At 37.5% G+C, this 19,786-nt stretch overlaps 1 protein-coding gene across 1 annotated transcript in view; it reads left to right on the top strand.

The window, feature by feature from the left end:
• The window catches only part of LYPD6 (LY6/PLAUR domain containing 6), a 33,236-nt gene extending 29,259 nt beyond the window's left edge, over positions 1–3,977 (top strand). The window contains exons 4-5 of the mRNA XM_068196787.1: positions 847–977; positions 3,756–3,977. Of these exons, the coding sequence (XP_068052888.1) occupies positions 847–977; positions 3,756–3,977 (353 nt within the window). The remainder of the gene's footprint in view (positions 1–846; positions 978–3,755) is intronic.
• Positions 3,978–19,786: the final 15,809 nt, after the last annotated feature.

The following is a 19,786-nucleotide window of genomic DNA, read 5'->3' as shown; positions in this document are numbered from 1 at the left end:
TGCAATAAATACATCAAAAATTGGTATTTTTTAAAAATCTTGTGAATGGATAAAAACCCAGCATTTCTTTCCTATTCCTCCTGCTGGAGGGCTCTCAGGGAATGGGAATGGGAATGGGACAGATAAAGATTTCCCATGTTTTTTAGGGACAAGGTACTGCTTCAGCCAGCACATGAGCTACAATAAATACATCAAATATTGGTATTTTTTTTTTAATCTTTTGATTTGATAAAAATCTGGGACTTCTTCCCTGTTTCTCCTGCTGGAGGACTCTCAGAGAACGGGAATTGGGCAGATAAATATTTCCCGTGTTTTTTAGGGACAAGGTACTGCTTCAGCCAGCACATGAGCTGCAATAAATACATCAAAAAATTAGTATTTTTTTTAAATCCCATGATTTGATAAAAATCCAAGATTTCTCTCCTATTTCTGCTGCTGGAGGAATCCCAGGGAATGGGAATGGGAATGGGGCAGATAAAGATTTCCCGTGTTTTTTAGGGACAAGGTACTGCTTCAGCCAGCACATGCTCTGCCATAAATACATCAAAAATTGTTTTTTTTTTTTTTTTAATTTTTTGATTTGATAAAAATCTGGGACTTCTTCCCTGTTTCTCCTGCTGGAGGACTCTCAGAGAACGGGAATTGGGCAGATAAATATTTCCCGTGTTTTTTAGGGACAAGGTACTGCTTCAGCCAGCAAATGAGCTGCAATAAATACATCAAAAATTGGTATTTTTTAAAAATCTTGTGAATGGATAAAAACCCAGCATTTCTTTCCTATTCCTCCTGCTGGAGGGCTCTCAGGGAACGGGAATGGGGCAGATAAATATTTCCTGTGTTTTTCAGGGACAAGGTACTGCTTCAGCCAGCACATGATGAGGGCCAGCGGGGAGAGCGTCTCTGTCACCAAGCGCTGCGTGGCCCTCGAGGAGTGTCTGAGCACGGGCTGCACCTACATCAGGCACGAGGAGTACAAGGTGGGAGAAACTGGGGGGAAACAGAGAGGAAAAAATAGAATTAGGGTTTGGTGTGTAAATATAATATGTGCAGGTACAGGTAAAAATGGAAAAAAATTATAATTAATATTATATTATATTATATTATATTATATTATATTATATTATATTATATTATATTATATTATATTATATTATATTATATTATATTTGTAATTGTAATATGTAATATGTAATATGTAATATGTAATATGTAATATAATATAATATAACATAGTATAACATAGTATAACATAGTATAACATAGTATAACATAGTATAACATAATATAACATAATATAGTATAATATAATACAGTATAATATAATATAAGTAATATAATATAAGTAATATAATTATATTATATAATAATATATCACAGAATGTTATATAATAATAAAAAATATATACTGTATATACTATATGCAGTATAACATATAATATATATAATATATAATATGTCATATATAATATAATATTACTACATATTATATATTGTATATATTGTATATATTATTATTATTATATAACATTCTGTGATATATTTTAATATTCTATGTATATAATATATATACACTATCATGTATACTATTATATAGAATACAATATATAAAATATATAATATATACTGCATATAATAAATGCAATGCATATATAATGTATAAATTACATTATTATTAATTATTATTATTAATGCAAATATTATATATCTAATATATACCTTATATTACAATATTTTAGATATAATCTATAATAATATACATTACATATATAAGTATGTAATATATGTGTGCTATATATATAAAATGCAATATATATTAGATATACCTAATAGAGAAAATAGATTAGATATAATATAGTAGACAATATATTCATATAAATAGGATAAAATATATGACAATATGTAATATATAAAAATATATTATATATGAACTAATGTTTTATAAAATATAGAATATAGGGAAATATAAAACGTATAGTAAAAATAGGTAAAATACAATAGATATTGTATAGTAAATAATATATAATGCACGTTATATATAATACACAATCTATTTCATATATACAATATATTGTGAATATAATATGTGACAATCTGTAATAGTATACACTACATGATATATAGCATATAATGTACATTATACACTATATACAATATATTATATATGTTTTATATTTAAAATAAAAATGTATCTTATATCTAAAATGTATTATCTAGATGCATATTGAGGTAGATATACGCAATACACTCTACAATATCTCTTATATATCCCCAATAAATACTATTAGCTGTGAAATTTTATATAAAACAATATAGAGCTATAAATAATAATACAACACAATCTGTAACATATATACAGTGTATACGCTACACAATATGTAAAGTGCATATATAATGCATAAATTAGATGCATGGAGTACAAAACAGGTTTTGTGTGTTACAGATAATATGCATTATATGATATGTGCAACATTTGTCCATCGTAGATATCGTATTCCTGATAGGAATTATAATGTATCGGGTACTTGGAGCAGTCTGGCCGGGTCAGTGGGTGAATTCAGCATCGGCTGAAATCCAGTTTCACTCGGGAGTGATAAAAAAAGGGAAGGAAAAAAGGGAGAAAACCGCGTTCTCCCAACGGACGGATTCAAAAAGAGCGGAAGGAGAAGGGAAAAAAGGAGACAAAAATCACAATGAGCTCCTTTGCAAATGGACCGTTATCTTTCCTCCCTGGAATTCCCTATTCCCTGTTTTCCCTGGAAGTTCCATTCCTTGTTTTTTCCCCTGCAATTCCCATTCCCTGTTTTTCCCCCCGGAATTCCCGTTCCCTGTTTTTCCCCCCGGAATTCCCATTCCCTGTTTTTTCCCTGCAATTCCCATTCCCTGTTTTCCCCTGGAATTCCCATTCCCTGTTTTTTCCCTCTGGCATTCCCATTCCTTGTTTTCTCCTGGAATTCCCATTCCCTGTTTTCCCTCTGCAATTCCCATTCCCTGTTTTTTCTCTGGAATTCCCATTCCCTGTTTTTCCCCTGGAATTCCCATTCCCTGTTTTTTCTCTGGAATTCCCATTCCCTGTTTTTCCCCTGCAATTCCCATTCCCTGTTTTCCCTGGAATTCCCATTTCCTGTTTTTCCCCCTGGAATTCCCATTCCCTTTTTTTTCCCCTGCAATTCCCATTCCCTGTTTTTTCCCTCTGCAATTCCCATTCCCTGTTTTCCCTGGAATTCCCATTCCCTGTTTTTTCCCTCTGCAATTGCCATTCCCTGTTTTTCCTGGAATTCCCATTCCCTGTTTTTCCTGCAATTCCCATTCCCTGTTTTCCCCTGCAATTCCCATTCCCTGTTTTTCCCTCGGAATTCCCATTCCCTGTTTTTTCCCCCGGAATTCCCATTCCCTGTTTTTTTCCCTGCAATTCCCATTCCCTGTTTTTTCCCATGGAATTCCCGTTCCCTGTTTTTTCCCTGCAATTCCCATTCCCTGTTTTTCCCCTGGAATTCCCATTCCCTGTTTTTTCTCTGGAATTCCCATTCCCTGTTTTTCCCTGTAATTCCCATTCCCTGTTTTTTCCCCTGGAATTCCCATTCCCTGTTTTTTCCCTCTGCAATTGCCATTCCCTGTTTTTCCTGGAATTCCCATTCCCTGTTTTTCCTGCAATTCCCATTCCCTGTTTTTTCCCTGCAATTCCCATTCCCTGTTTTTCCCCCGGAATTCCCATTCCCTGTTCTTTCCCCTGCAATTCCCGTTCCCTGTTTTGCCAGGTGTGCACGTCCTGCTGCGAGGGCAGCATCTGTAACCTGCCGCTGCCGCGGAACGCCTCGGACGCCGTGTTCGCCACCTTGTCCCCGCTCCGCGCCGCAGCGCCCCCGTCCCCTCCCGGGCTCGGCCGGGCCACAGCGCCCGGGCTCGGCCTGGCCACAGCGCCCGGGCTCGGCCTGGCGCTGCTGGCACAGCGCTGGCTCGCGACAGCGGCCGGACGGTGACAGCGACAGCGACCGGGACTGGACAGGGACCGGGACAGCGACAGCGACAGGACAGGGACAGCGACCGGGACAGCGACCGGGACAGCGACAGGACAGTGACAGCGACCGGGACAGCGACCGGGACAGCGACAGGGACAGCGACAGCGACCGGGACAACGACAGGACAGCGACCGGGACAGCGACAGGGACAGGACAGGGACAGGACAGGGACAGTGACAGGACAGCGACAGGGACAGCGACCGGGACAGCGACAGGACAGCGACCGGGACAGCGACAGGGACAGCGACCGGGACAGCGACAGCGACCGGGACAGCGACAGCGACAGGACAGGGACAGCGACCGGGACAGCGACCGGGACAGCGACAGCGACAGGACAGGGACAGTGACCTGGACAACGACAGGACAGGGACAGCGACCGGGACAGCGACAGGACAGCGACCGGGACAGCGACAGGGACAGGACAGGGACAGGACAGGGACAGTGACAGGACAGCGACAGGGACAGCGACAGGGACAGTGACAGGGACAGCGACAGGGACTGGGACAGCGACAGGGACAGCGACAGGGACAGCGACAGGACAGTGACAGGGACAGAGACTGGACAGGGACAGCGACAGGACAGGGACAGCGACCGGGACAGCGACCGGGACTGGACAGGGACAGCGACAGGGACAGGGACAGGACAGGGACAGGGACAGCGACATCGACTGGACAGGGACAGTGACAGCGACAGGACAGGGACAGGACAGGGACAGTGTCAGGGACAGCGACAGGACAGTGACAGCGACAGTGACGGGACAAGTGACAGCGACAGGGACAGGGACAGCGACAGTGACGGGACAAGTGACAGGGACAGCGACAGGGACTGGACAGGGACAGGGACAGAGACAGGGATGGGACAGTGACAGGGACAGGGATCGGGACAGGGACAGGGATCGTGACAGGACAGGGACGGGACAGTGACAGGGACAGCGACGGGGCAGGGACAGGGACAGAGACCACGACAGCGACAGCGACGGGACAGTGACAAAGACAACGACAGTGGCAGGGATGGTGACAGTGACAGTGACGGTGACGGTGACAGTGACAGTGACAGGGATGGTGACGGTGACAGTGACAGGGATGGTGACAGTGACAGGGATGGTGACAGTGACAGTGATGGTGACGGTGACAGTGACAGGAATGGTGACAGGGATGGTGACAGTGACAGGGATGGTGACAGTGACAGTGACAGGGATGGTGACGGTGACAGTGACAGTGACAGGGATGGTGACAGTGACAGGGATGGTGACGGTGACAGGGATGGTGACAGTGACAGTGACAGGGATGGTGACAGTGACAGGGATGGTGACAGTGACAGTGACAGGGATGGTGACGGTGACAGTGACGGTGACAGGGATGGTGACGGTGACAGTGACAGGGATGGTGACAGTGACAGTGACAGTGACAGGGATGGTGACAGTGACAGGGATGGTGACAGTGACAGGGATGGTGACAGTGACAGTGACAGGGATGGTGACAGTGACAGTGACAGTGACAGGGATGGTGACAGTGACAGGAATGGTGACAGGGATGGTGACAGTGACAGTGACAGGGATGGTGACAGTGACAGGGATGGTGACAGTGACAGTGATGGTGACGGTGACAGTGACAGGAATGGTGACAGGGATGGTGACAGTGACAGGGATGGTGACAGTGACAGTGACGGTGACAGTGACAGTGACCGGACACCGCCACGCGGGCCCAGCTGAGCCAGCCCGACTCCCGACCTCCCGCCTGGCTTTCGGATGATGGCGAGCTTGGCCCCGCGCCGGGGCAGAATTCCCGGTGTCCGGTCCCGTTTGCCGCAGGAGCTGCTGGGAAGCGTTCCCGGAATCCCGCGCTAATCCCGGGACCATCCCGAAAAACCTCTTCGGCTGGAAAAGCCACCGAGCCCGGCCTAACTTTGGTAAAGCCTGGCTTATCTCGGTGAAGAACTGGCACTTGGAGTGTTGCGTCGCCGTATTCCCTTTGGGAACGGCCCGCTGGCATTCCCAGCTCATTAACCCCCGCTCATTAACACGCGGTAATTAACACATGGTCGGGGCTGCAGCGTTCCCACAGCTCCTCTGGGGTGGGCAGGGATTGGCAGCGAGGAAGCAGCGCCTGGAAAGGACGAGATCCCATCACCCGGGACGAGGCAACACCGCTGGAATTCCCAAACTCCAGCAGAGAAATCCCTAAAAATCCTCATTTCCACAAGAAAACCGCTGGAATTCCTAAATTCAACCAGAGAAATCCCTAAATATCCTCATTTCCAGAAGAAAACCGCTGGAATTCCTAAATTCAACCAGAGAAATCCCTAAATATCCTCACTTCCAGCAGAAAACCGCTGGAACTCCTAAAATCCAGCAGAAAATGCCTAAAAATCCTCATTTCCAGCAGAAAACCGCTAGAATTCCCAAACTCCAGCAGAAAATCCCTAAAAATCCTCATTTCCAGCAGAAAACCGCTGGAATTCCTAAATTCAACCAGAGAAATCCCTAAATATCCTCATTTCCAGAAGAAAACCGCTGGAATTCCTAAATTCAACCAGAGAAATCCCTAAATATCCTCACTTCCAGCAGAAAACCGCTGGAACTCCTAAAATCCAGCAGAAAATGCCTAAAAATCCTCATTTCCAGCAGAAAACCGCTAGAATTCCCAAACTCCAGCAGAAAATCCCTAAAAATCCTCATTTCCAGCAGAAAACCGCTGGAATTCCTAAATTCAACCAGAGAAATCCCTAAATATCCTCACTTCCAGCAGAAAACCGCTGGAATTCCTAAATTCAACCAGAGAAATCCCTAAATATCCTCATTTCCAGCAGAAAACCGCTGGAATTCCTAAATTCAACCAGAGAAATCCCTAAAAATCCTCATTTCTGGCAGAAAACCGCTGGAATTCCTAAATTTAACCAGAGAAATCCCTAAAAATCCTCATTTCTGGCAGAAAACCGCTGGAATTCCTAAATTCAACCAGAGAAATCCCTAAAAATCCTCATTTCCAGCGGAAGAAAAGGGATGGGGTGTTGCAGTCTTCGTTTTTATTTTTTGGAATTCCCAAACTCCAGCAGAGAAATCCCCCACGTCCCCCATCTCCAGCGGGATTTGAGGTGCGCAGCCCTCAGCCGGAGGATGAAGAGCCGCTGCTGCCCCGATTCCCGCTGGTTCAGGGGGAATATTTCCAATATTTTCCCATTTTAGCCCCAAACCCCACAGTCTGAAGGAGAGGAAGTGGATCCTGAACATCCCCTGGGATTTTTATTCCACGGGTTCTGGGCTGCAGCCGTGGTTGGTGGCCCGTGCCGCTCGTTTTGCTGGGAATTCACGGATGCAATATTTATTTCTGTACGCCGAGGAGGGTTTGGAAGGGCTGGAAAAGATTCCAAAAAAAACGCTGATCTTGCCAGGAAAGAGGGATGAGTTTGCAAGTCAGTGAGCCTGTAATATAGAAATGATCAAAAAATATATAAAAATATAAAGATATATATTTTTAAAAATGCTTTACATCACTTTTTTTGAGAAGAATCAGTTTTTCTCGCAAAGTCAGTAATAAAACCAGGGTGTCATGGACTTGCTTTAAACTGGTTTATAACTAATTTTTTTTTTTTTAAATCATTAATTATTCCTTGAGGAGTGAATCTTTTTCCTATTCCTGCTTCAAGGTAACCTGAGCTCTAGGAAATTCTGGTATTTTTAAGGCTCAAGATGCTTTTTTTTTTTAATTTTTTTTTTTTTTTTTTTGGGAATTACAGGGAAATGCAGAGTCCTGGAGAGCTCCCCAGCTCGCAGAATCCGTGTGGGATATTCTGAAAAATCAGGAATCTGCTCATGGAAGGGGCTCTCCTGAATTCTGTGGCCTTGGGATGAATTTTCCAGGGAGATTTCTTGGAGTTTCAGGAGCAGCTCTTGCTCCCACACTTAATTCCAGGTGATTTCTCCAGGGATGGAAAAGCTCAGCGTGTTTTACAGGGGATGTTATTTTAAAAACTATATATAGATATATATATATATTTAAAAACTATAGATATACATCTTTATAAAAATTGACCTTCACCACAGTTTTGAGTGATTTTTAATATAAAATCAACATTTTTTTGGTCTCACCCCCAGCCAAACCTGGAATTTTGCTGTCCTTTCACCCATCTCTGGTTTTGAGAGTTTTAATTTCTTTTTCTATGCGAATTCCACCTGGCTCTGGAGATTCCCCAAAAAAATCAAAGCCTGTCCCTCCTCTGGCTTCTCCCTGGATGCTTTAAAAAAAGGAAATTGAAGTGTCTGAGCCCCCCCTGCAAGAGTTTGGGGTTCCCTGAGCTCCTGGGGGGTTCCCAACCCCACAAATGCTGAGCTGCACCATTATTTATTTTTTAGGGATCTTGCATTGAAATGTTGAATTGTTTTTAACAGGTGTAAATTCTTGTACATTTGTATAAATAAAAGGGTTGAATATTCACTGTGAGGTGTCTGATGAAATTCCAGCCATGGGATTAGAGGGAAGGCCAGGAAAAGCCACCAGAGCAGGCTGAATGTGACAAAATGATGGAAAACACGGAGTTTTCCCAGAGCAGAGAGGGAAAACAGAATCCAGGGATCCCAAAATAAAGAGGAATTCCTCAGATTTGCGTCCAGTATGAAACAAGTTATACCAAATTGTTTATACAATTTATACATGAGCTTCAGCAGGAGGAAAACGTGGGAATGATGCATTATCTACAGCGGGGATTGAAATAAAATTCCCTAAACACAGCTCAGTTTTGGGGGAATTTTTTGGCTACTGGGACATAAAGAAAAGGGGACAGGGAGCAGCCAGGTGGTGCTGTGGATGAGCTCCATAAATAACAGGATGGAGTTAAATCCCTGCATTTCCTTGGATTCCTGCTCCCATCCCTGCCTGGAAGAATTGTTCGTGTTTTGTGCCTAAATTCCGAATTTTCCTGATCTCTCTCACTCCCAAAGGTCAGCAGGGATCCCACCCTCTCCCCTCACTCCCTGATTTCCTCTTCCACAAGCATCCCTCGCTCCTGCCCCTCTCCTCACCTCACCAGGATTTGGCAAAACTCCTGGAATTTTCGGGATTTTCAAGCCCAGGGAGCAAAGATCAGCAGGCAAAACAAAACGAGGGAGAAATGGCATTTCTGCAGGTCACCAAAGCAATCCGAAATTACTGCAGCATTTCATTCTACTGTAATTAATTCATTCTTTTCTGACTTCAGGGGGGTTCAACTCCGGGTTTTTTTCAACTCCCCAACAAAACCTGGGGGAAATCCCTTTTTTCCTATTCCTGCTCTATCAAAATCTGGTATTTTTAAGGCTCAAGATGCTTTTTTTTTTTTTTTTTTTTTTTTTTTTTTTTTTTTTTTTTTTTGGGAATTACAGGGAAATGCAGAGTCCTGGAGAGCTCCCCAGCTCGCAGAATCCGTGTGGGATATTCTGAAAAAGTAGGAATCTGCTCATGGAAGGGGCTCTCCTGAATTCTGTGGCCTTGGGATGAATTTTCCAGGGAGGTTTCTTGGAGAGTGGAAATGCCTGCTGGAGCAGGAAATCCCAGCTGGCACAAAACCCACCCAGGTGTTTAAACCCCACTTGAGTTCAGTGATTTTTAAAATATAAATATAAATATAAATATAAATATAAATATAAATATAAATGTAAATATAAATCTATAATATAAAATCTTATTTATGTAGAATATGTTTATATATTTATTTATTTATTATATATAAATATAATAGAAATAGATGCTTTCTTTACATTTTTATTTATTTATATATATAAAGGGGATTTTTTTTTTCAGCTCCTCAGCAAAGAGTGGCAGCTCCCTGCCCACTGAGAATTCCAATCCTGCAGAATTCCAATCCTGAGAATTCCAATCCTGCAGCATTCCAATCCTGCATAATTCCAATCCTGCAGGATTCCAGTTACTGGGAATTCGAGTCCTGCAGAATTCTAGTCCTGGAGAATTCCAGACCTGCAGAATTCCAGTCACTGAGAATTCCAATCCTGGACAATTCCAATCACTGAGAATTCCAATCCTGGGCAATTCCATTCCCAGAGAATTCCAATCTCTGAGAATTCCAATCCTGCAAAATTCCAATCCTGAAGAATCCTAGACACTGAGAATTCAAATCCTGAAGAATTCTAATCCTGCAGAATTCCAGTCCTGGAGAATTCCAGTCCTGGAGAATTCGAATCCTGGAGAATTCCAATCCTGAGAATTCCAATCCTGGACAATTCCAGTCCTGGATAATTCCAGTCCTGGAGAATTCCAATCCTGCAGGATTCCAGTTACTGAGAATTCCAGCCCTGGAGAATTCCAGCCCTGGAGAATTCCAGTCCTGGAGAACTCCAGTCCTGGAGAATTCCAATCCTGAGAATTCCAATCCTGGACAATTCCAGTCCTGGATAATTCCAGTCCTGGAGAATTCCAATCCTGCAGGATTCCAGTTACTGAGAATTCCAATCCTGCAGAATTCCAGTCCTGGAGAATTCCAGTCCTGGAGAATTCCAGTCCTGGAGAACTCCAGACATTTTCACAGACTCAGAGCTAGAAACCATCCCCCAGACGCAGCTGAGGCACCAAAATTCCAGTTAATCCTCTGGGAAGAGCCAGCAGGACTGGCTGAGAGCAGGTCCGTGCTGGGCCTAACTGGGCAGGCTTGGGGGAACCAGTTTCCCCCAGTAGCTGCTGGGGGAGGGCGGGGTTTCTGGCTAAGCCGAGACCAAGTTTGGGCTCAGCTTTGCTGCTGAAATTGGCTGGTTTGGGAAGTTTTATCTTTAGGGTGCGGCGGGGAGCAAACAACTCGGTCTCGTTTTGTGTGAGCAGGTCAAAGGGTCTGACCCCAGGTCTCCAGCTCTGGCGTTAACACGGCGCAAAGTCCAGCTTTGCATCGCTAAACCCGGCCCAAGCTGTCTTGCCCAGAGGCTGTCGGATGTTTCCCTGCAAACAAAGGGAATTCTGCCCTGGGAAAGGCAGGACAGAGTTTGATTCTTGCAGCTGCCACAAGCTGGGGTTGCTGGGTGGGCACAGGGACGTGCAGCTCCTGGAAAAATCTGGGATTTTGGGAAAAGTCCCACTGGGAAGGGCACAAAAAGCTCCAAGTTGAACATTTTCTTCTGCACTAAAACACAAGCAGCGGTGGCTTTATTCCATGGGAGTTAGAGCTGGTTTTAAGGGGATCATTCCACACAGCTGGAAAAGTGCCCCGAAAATTGGAATAAAAATAAAGCTGGGCTCATTCCAGGGGAAAAAATCAGTGCTCAGGTGAAGCCCTGGATGGCTGAGGGAAGCAATTCCTCATCCTAATTGCAATTAAATTGATCAACACCGAGGAGAAGTAATCAGCTGAAATAAACTGCAGGAATTTGGATCCCAGGCTGCTCCCAGCCCATCCTGCCTGGCCTTGGACACTTCCAGGGATGCAGGGGCAGCCAAAATCCCACAAATAAATAATCCCACAAATAAATAAACCCACAAATAATCCCACACATAAATAATCCCACAAATAACCCCACAAATAAATAATCCCACAAATAACCCCACAAATAATCCCACAAATAATCCCACACATAAATAATCCCACAAATAAATACACCCACAAATAAATAAACCCACAAATAATCCCACAAATAAATAATCCCACAAATAACCCCACAAATAAATAATCCCACAAATAATCCCACAAATAAATAATCCCACAAATAATCCCACACATAAATAATCCCACAAATAAATACACCTACAAATAAATAATCCCACAAATAAATACACCCACAAATAAATAAACCCACAAATAATCCCACACATAAATAATCCCACAAATAATCCCACAAATAAATAATCCCACAAATAACCCCACAAATAAATAATCCCACAAATAAATAATCCCACAAATAAATACACCCACAAATAAATAAACCCACAAATAATCCCACAAATAAATAATCCCACAAATAACCCCATAAATAATCCCACAAATAATCCCACAAATAAATAATCCCACAAATAAATACACCCACAAATAAATAATCCCACAAATAAATACACCCACAAATAAATAATCCCACAAATAACCCCACACATAAATAATCCCACAAATAATCCCACAAATAAATAATCCCACAAATAAATAATCCCACAAATAACCCCACAAATAATCCCACAAATAAATAATCCCACAATTAAATACACCCACAAATAAATAAACCCACAAATAATCCCACACATAAATAATCCCACAAATAACCCCACAAATAAATAATCCCACAAATAATCCCACAAATAAATAATCCCACAAATAAATAATCCCACAAATAACCCCACAATAAATAATCCCACAAATAAATAATCCCACAAATAACCCCACAAATAAATAATCCCACAAATAATCCCACAAATAACCCCATAAATAATCCCAAAAATAAATAATCCCACAAATAAATAATCCCACAAATAACCCCACAAATAAATAATCCCACAAATAAATAATCCCAAAATAATCCCACAAATAAATAATCCCACAAATAACCCCACAAATAATCCCACAAATAATCCCACACATAATCCCACAAATAATCCCACAAATAAATAATCCCACAAATAAATACACCCACAAATAAATAAACCCACAAATAATCCCACACATAAATAATCCCACAAATAATCCAACAAATAAATAATCCCACTAATAAATAATCCCACAAATAAATAATCCCACAAATAAATAATCCCACAAATAATCCCACAAATAAATAAACCCACAAATAATCCCACAAATAAATAATCCCACAAATAACCCCACAAATAAATAATCCCACAAATAACCCCACAAATAATCCCACAAATAATCCCACAAATAAATAATCCCACAAATAAATACACCCACAAATAAATAAACCCACAAATAATCCCACAAATAAATAATCCCACAAATAACCCCACAAATAAATACACCCACAAATAAATAAACCCACAAATAATCCCACACATAAATAATCCCACAAATAATCCCACACATAAATAATCCCACAAATAATCCCACAAATAATCCCACAAATAATCCCACAAATAAATAATCCCACAAATAAATACACCCACAAATAAATAAACCCACAAATAATCCCACACATAAATAATCCCACAAATAAATAATCCCACAAATAACCCCACAATAAATAATCCCACAAATAAATAATCCCAGAAATAACCCCACAAATAAATAATCCCACAAATAATCCCACAAATAACCCCATAAATAATCCCAAAAATAAATAATACCCACAAATAAATACACCCACAAATAACCACACAAATAATCCCACAAATAAATAATCCCACAAATAAATAATCCCAAAATAATCCCACAAATAAATAATCCCACAAATAACCCCACAAATAAATAATCCCACAAATAACCCCACAAATAATCCCACAAATAATCCCACAAATAAATAACCCCACAAATAACACCACAAATAATCCCACAAATAATCCCACAAATAAATAATCCCACAAATAAATACACCCACAAATAAATAAACCCACAAATAATCCCACACATAAATAATCCTACAAATAACCCCATAAATAATCCCACAAATAAATACACCCACAAATAAATAAACCCACAAATAATCCCACACATAAATAATCCCACAAATAACCCCACAAATAAATAATCCCACAAATAAATACACCCACAAATAAATAATCCCATAAATAAATACACCCACAAATAAATAAACCCACAAATAATCCCACACATAAATAAACCCACAAATAACCCCACAAATAAATAATCCCACAAATAACCCCACAAATAAATAATCCCACAAATAAATAATCCCACAAATAAATAATCCCACAAATAAATACACCCACAAATAAATAAACCCACAAATAATCCCACACATAAATAATCCCACAAATAATCCCACAAATAAATAATCCCACAAATAACCCCACAAATAATCCCACAAATAACCCCACAAATAAATAATCCCACAAATAATCCCACAAATAAATAATCCCACAAATAACCCCACAAATAAATAATCCCACAAATAACCCCACAAATAATCCCACAAATAAATACACCCACAAATAAATAAACCCACAAATAATCCCACACATAAATAATCCCACAAATAACCCCACAAATAAATAATCCCACAAATAATCCCACAAATAAATAATCCCACAAATAACCCCACAATAAATAATCCCACAAATAAATAATCCCACAAATAACCCCACAAATAATCCCACAAATAACCCCACAAATAAATAATCCCACAAATAATCCCACAAATAAATAATCCCACAAATAAATAATCCCACAAATAACCCCACAATAAATAATCCCACAAATAAATAATCCCACAAATAACCCCACAAATAATCCCACAAATAATCCCACAAATAAATAATCCCACAAATAATCCCACAAATAAATAATCCCACAAATAACCCCACAAATAAATAATCCCACAAATAACCCCACAAATAATCCCACAAATAACCCCACAAATAAATAATCCCACAAATAAATACACCCACAAATAAATAAACCCACAAATAATCCCACAAATAAATACACCCACAAATAAATAAACCCACAAATAACCCCATAAATAATCCCACAAATAATCCCACAAATTAATAATCCCACAAATAAATACACCCACAAATAAATAATCCCACAAATAAACACACCCACAAATAAATAAACCCACAAATAATCCCACAAATAAATAATCCCACAAATAAATACACCCACAAATAAATAAACCCACAAATAATCCCACACATAAATAATCCCACAAATAATCCCACAAATAAATAATCCCACAAATAACACCACAAATAATCCCACAAATAATCCCACAAATAAATAATCCCACAAATAAATACACCCACAAATAAATAAACCCACAAATAATCCCACAAATATATAATCCCACAAATAACCCCATAAATAATCCCACAAATAATCCCACAAATAAATAATCCCACAAATAAATACACCCACAAATAAATAATCCCACAAATAAACACACCCACAAATAAATAAACCCACAAATAATCCCACAAATAAATAATCCCACAAATAAATACACCCACAAATAAATAAACCCACAAATAATCCCACACATAAATAATCCCACAAATAACCCCACAAATAAATAATCCCACAAATAATCCCACAAATAAATAATCCCACAAATAAATAATCCCACAAATAAACCCACAATAAATAATCCCACAAATAAATAATCCCACAAATAACCCCACAAATAAATAATCCCACAAATAATCCCACAAATAACCCCATAAATAATCCCACAAATAATCCCACAAATAAATAATCCCACAAATAAATACACCCACAAATAAATAATCCCACAAATAAATACACCCACAAATAAAACCACACATAAATAATCCCACAAATAATCCCACAAATAAATAATCCCACAAATAAATACACCCACAAATAAATAAACCCACAAATAATCCCACACATAAATAATCCCACAAATAATCCCACAAATAAATAATCCCACAAATAAATACACCCACAAATAAATAAACCCACAAATAATCCCACACATAAATAATCCCACAAATAACCCCATAAATAATCCCACAAATAAACACACCCACAAATAAATAATCCCAAAAATAACACCACAATAAATAATCTCACAAATAAATAATCCCACAAATAACCCCACAAATAAATAATCCCACAAATAATCCCACAAATAACCCCATAAATAATCCCACAAATAAATACACCCACAAATAAATAAACCCACAAATAATCCCACAAATAAATAATCCCACAAATAAATACACCCACAAATAAATAAACCCACAAATAATCCCACAAATAAATAATCCCACAAATAAATAACCCCACAAATAAATAACCCCACAAATAATTCCCGTGGAGCAGAGAATTCTCCCCCTCAACAGCCAAGCCCAGGTCAATTAATTAATTATGAAGGAATTAATTTAACACTGCTCAGTCGGGTTCGAAGTGGGTACAGGGTGGCTTTAAAAGTTACTTCATTTCTAAAGTACGGGATTTCAGAAATGTATTTTAATTTTTTTTAATATATTCCTAGATCTAGAAGAGATTTATACATGTATTTATCTATTTTATAAAATATATCATAGGTATAATATAATAATATAGATTATATTTATATATTTACATACAAATTATATATTTCTATATTATATATATTAGATTTTAAAATATATACATATATATGTTTCATATTTTTATATATTCTATACATATTTAATATATATGAAATATAATAATATATAAAATATTTAAATATTTACATATATATTCTATATTTAGATATAAAATAGATATAAAAATTAAATATATATTAAATATATACATCAAATATATAGATATGAAATATTTTAATATAAACATATATATGTTCTGTATTTTTATATATTCTATCTATATTTTTATATCTATAAATCCTCAGCAGCCAAGCCCAGCTCAGGAGAAGGGGAGGAATTAATTGAACATTGCTCAGGTTTATTTCCCCCCAGTTTTTAAGTGGTAACAGGGTGGTTTTAAAAGCAATTTCATTTCTAAGGTACAGGACTTCAAAAATATATTATATATATATATTTATAAAGGAAATTTTTATATACATATATATATATATATATATATGATATTTATAGAGATGTGTATATATATTCAATATATATTTATATGTAAGATATATTAGATATTTTATATTTAAATAGATCTATATCTATATCTAGATTTATATCTATATCTATATCTATATCTATGTAAAGGAAATTTATATATATATATATATATGATATTTATAGAGAGGTATATTTTATATATATTCAATATATATATATGTAAGATTTATTCGATATTTTATATTTATATAGACGTTATCTATGTTTTATATTTTGATATGTTAGATACTTTTATATTTACAAAGATATGTTGTATATTTTTATATATTGTAGACATTTTTATATCTATAAATCCTCGACAGCCAAGCCCAGCTCAGGAGAAGGGAAGGAATTAATTGAACATTGCTCAGTCAGGCTTTATCTCCCCACACAAATTTTAAGTGGTCACAGGGTGGTTTTAAAAGTGGCTTCATTTTTAAAGTACAGGATTTCAGAAATGTGTTTGATATATATATATATATATATATAGTCACATATATATAATATATTTAAATATACATTTTATTTAAATATTTAAATAATATCTATTTAAATATATATTTATAATATATAAAAATATATATTATATATTTATGACAATTTATATATATATAAGATTTCTATACCTATTTTATATATTTATACCTGATATATATTTTTTTATATTAACATATATATTTTAATATCTATTTTAATATATATAAATCCTCAACAGCCAAGGCCAGCTCAAGGGAAGGGAAGGAATTAATTTATCATTCTAAAATCATGATTTATTTCCCCCCTTCTCCTAAGGGGTAACAGGGTGGTTTTAAAAGCACTTCATTTCCAAATACAGGATTTCAGAAATATTTCTTGTATTTTTTATATATATTTGTATATTTTATACATATGTATTTTATATATTTGTATATAAACTGAGATTTATATACATATGAACTATATAGAGATATATTTTTTGTATATACATATTTTAGGTACAGGTATTTTATGTATATTTGTATGTATATATAAATATGAAATTTTTATATATATATGTGAAATTTAGAGAGATATATACTTTTAAATATAGATTTATTTATTTATTATTATTTATTTATTTATTATAATATATATTTATATATTAAATTTTTTATATTTAAATTATATATAAATATATAGATATATAAAATTATATATAAAATTATGTATATAAAAATTATATAAATAATATATAATTTATATTTGTAAACTTATTTATATTTATTTGCATATTTAGATTTATAATATATATTTATATATTTATAATTTATTATTATAAATATGTATATATTTATATAAAGGCAATATATGTATATATCAAGGAGATTTATATATATGAGATTTATACTTTTATATATGTATATATATTTATTTATATATATATAAAGGGAATTTTTATATATGACTTTTCTTTTACATATAGATATATATTTTATATATTTAAATGTATTTCTATAGATAAAGGAAAATTTTATACATGAGATTTATAGATACTTTTATATATAGACATGTATTTAATGTATTTGTATATATAAATGTATAGATGAGATTTATAGAGCTCTATACTTTCAAGTATATTTTTATATATTTACCTATATTAGGTATTTTTTATATTTTATATATATACTTTTCCAAATGTTTCCCACATTTATTCTGCAGGACTTTTATTCCCTCCACCTGGCAAACTGTTGAGTATTAATCTGAATTTTTTTTGAGTCTCAGTTTATTTGCTCTCTTCCCAAGTTAAGCATGGCTTGACAGAAATAGATCTAAATGAATACCGAGAAATAGAATTATAAATATATAAATTTAGCCTGGAAATCCTGCACTTGCTGCAGGAACACACCAGGGATAAAGCAGTGAACTCCCAAGGGGCTGGGGAGAAAATTTGGAATAGAATCCTCCAGATCCATCCCAGAATACTTCTCCTGGTGTTAATTAGCTAAGCAGAGATAATTAGATGCGTGTAGCACCTCAACATCAACAATCCTCTTTCCACTGGCTGAAAACTTTTTTGGGATTTGCTACTTTGGTTTCCACTGGAATCTGATAAAAAAATGATCCCAGGGGAGTCTCCAGTATTTTGGAATACTGGAAGTCGGTTTGGATTTTATTATTATATAAAAAGAATAATAATCATTTTATTATTATTAAAATTTTATTATTAACTATTATTTTTATTATTATGCCTTTATTTTATTTTGTATTCCAAAAGTTTGATTTTATAGCAGAAAGTTCAGTCTGGCTCTTGTGATGGCAGGAAAACACAACTGGAATCCCTCTTTTTGGGGATTAATGAGAAAATTCTAATTAGAAAATTATTAGGAATTGGAGGTCCCCTCAAATCCTGACATAAAATTTTAATATTCATGAGGTCAAGGCAAAATTCCCAATATTCCAGTGAGATTTCTACCTCAGGAAAAGCCATTGGAAAATCCACTGGAAAAACCCTTTACAGGACAAACTTAAAGAAGCTGAAGTCAAAAATGAACATCCCAATCTCAACTGGAGTAACAGGAAGCCAGCTGAAGAGAAAACATCAAATCTTTGAGATATTTACAATTTATGTGAAGAATTCCACAACTTTTCCAATGTTTTCCAATGTTTGTCCAAGAAAATTCCCCAAAGTGTCCAGTGAGAACGCTCCCGTGTGGATTTTGCAGACAGACACAGCACACTGCAGTTCTCAACAACTTTAATCCTCTTGATGAGAAGGAGGGAAAAGAAACAGGAATAAAATCTTTGGAGTAACAGAGATTTTATGGACAGCAGAGGTCAGGGATGGGCTCTGGAGTCACAGCACCAATTCCATGACAAAGGGATCAGTCCTGCCCCAAAATCCAGAGCCAGCGCTGCGGGGGAGCAGGAGAATTTGGGAACTGCTGCCTTGGGGAGGGAATTGGGAATGGAAACTTTGGGAAGTGCTCCTGGCTCCCAGCCGCGTGCTGCAGCCGCGCCATGGAAGTGCAGGGGTGACAAGGAAACTTTGGGAAGTGCTCCTGGCTCCCAGCCGCGTGCTGCAGCCGCGCCATGGAAGTGCAG

The sequence above is a fragment of the Anomalospiza imberbis genome, chromosome 7 (assembly GCF_031753505.1).
Source record: "Anomalospiza imberbis isolate Cuckoo-Finch-1a 21T00152 chromosome 7, ASM3175350v1, whole genome shotgun sequence".
NCBI lineage: Eukaryota > Metazoa > Chordata > Aves > Passeriformes > Viduidae > Anomalospiza > Anomalospiza imberbis.
Note: the sequence above shows the minus strand (reverse complement) of the source record. Positions and strands in the feature narration are given on the sequence as shown.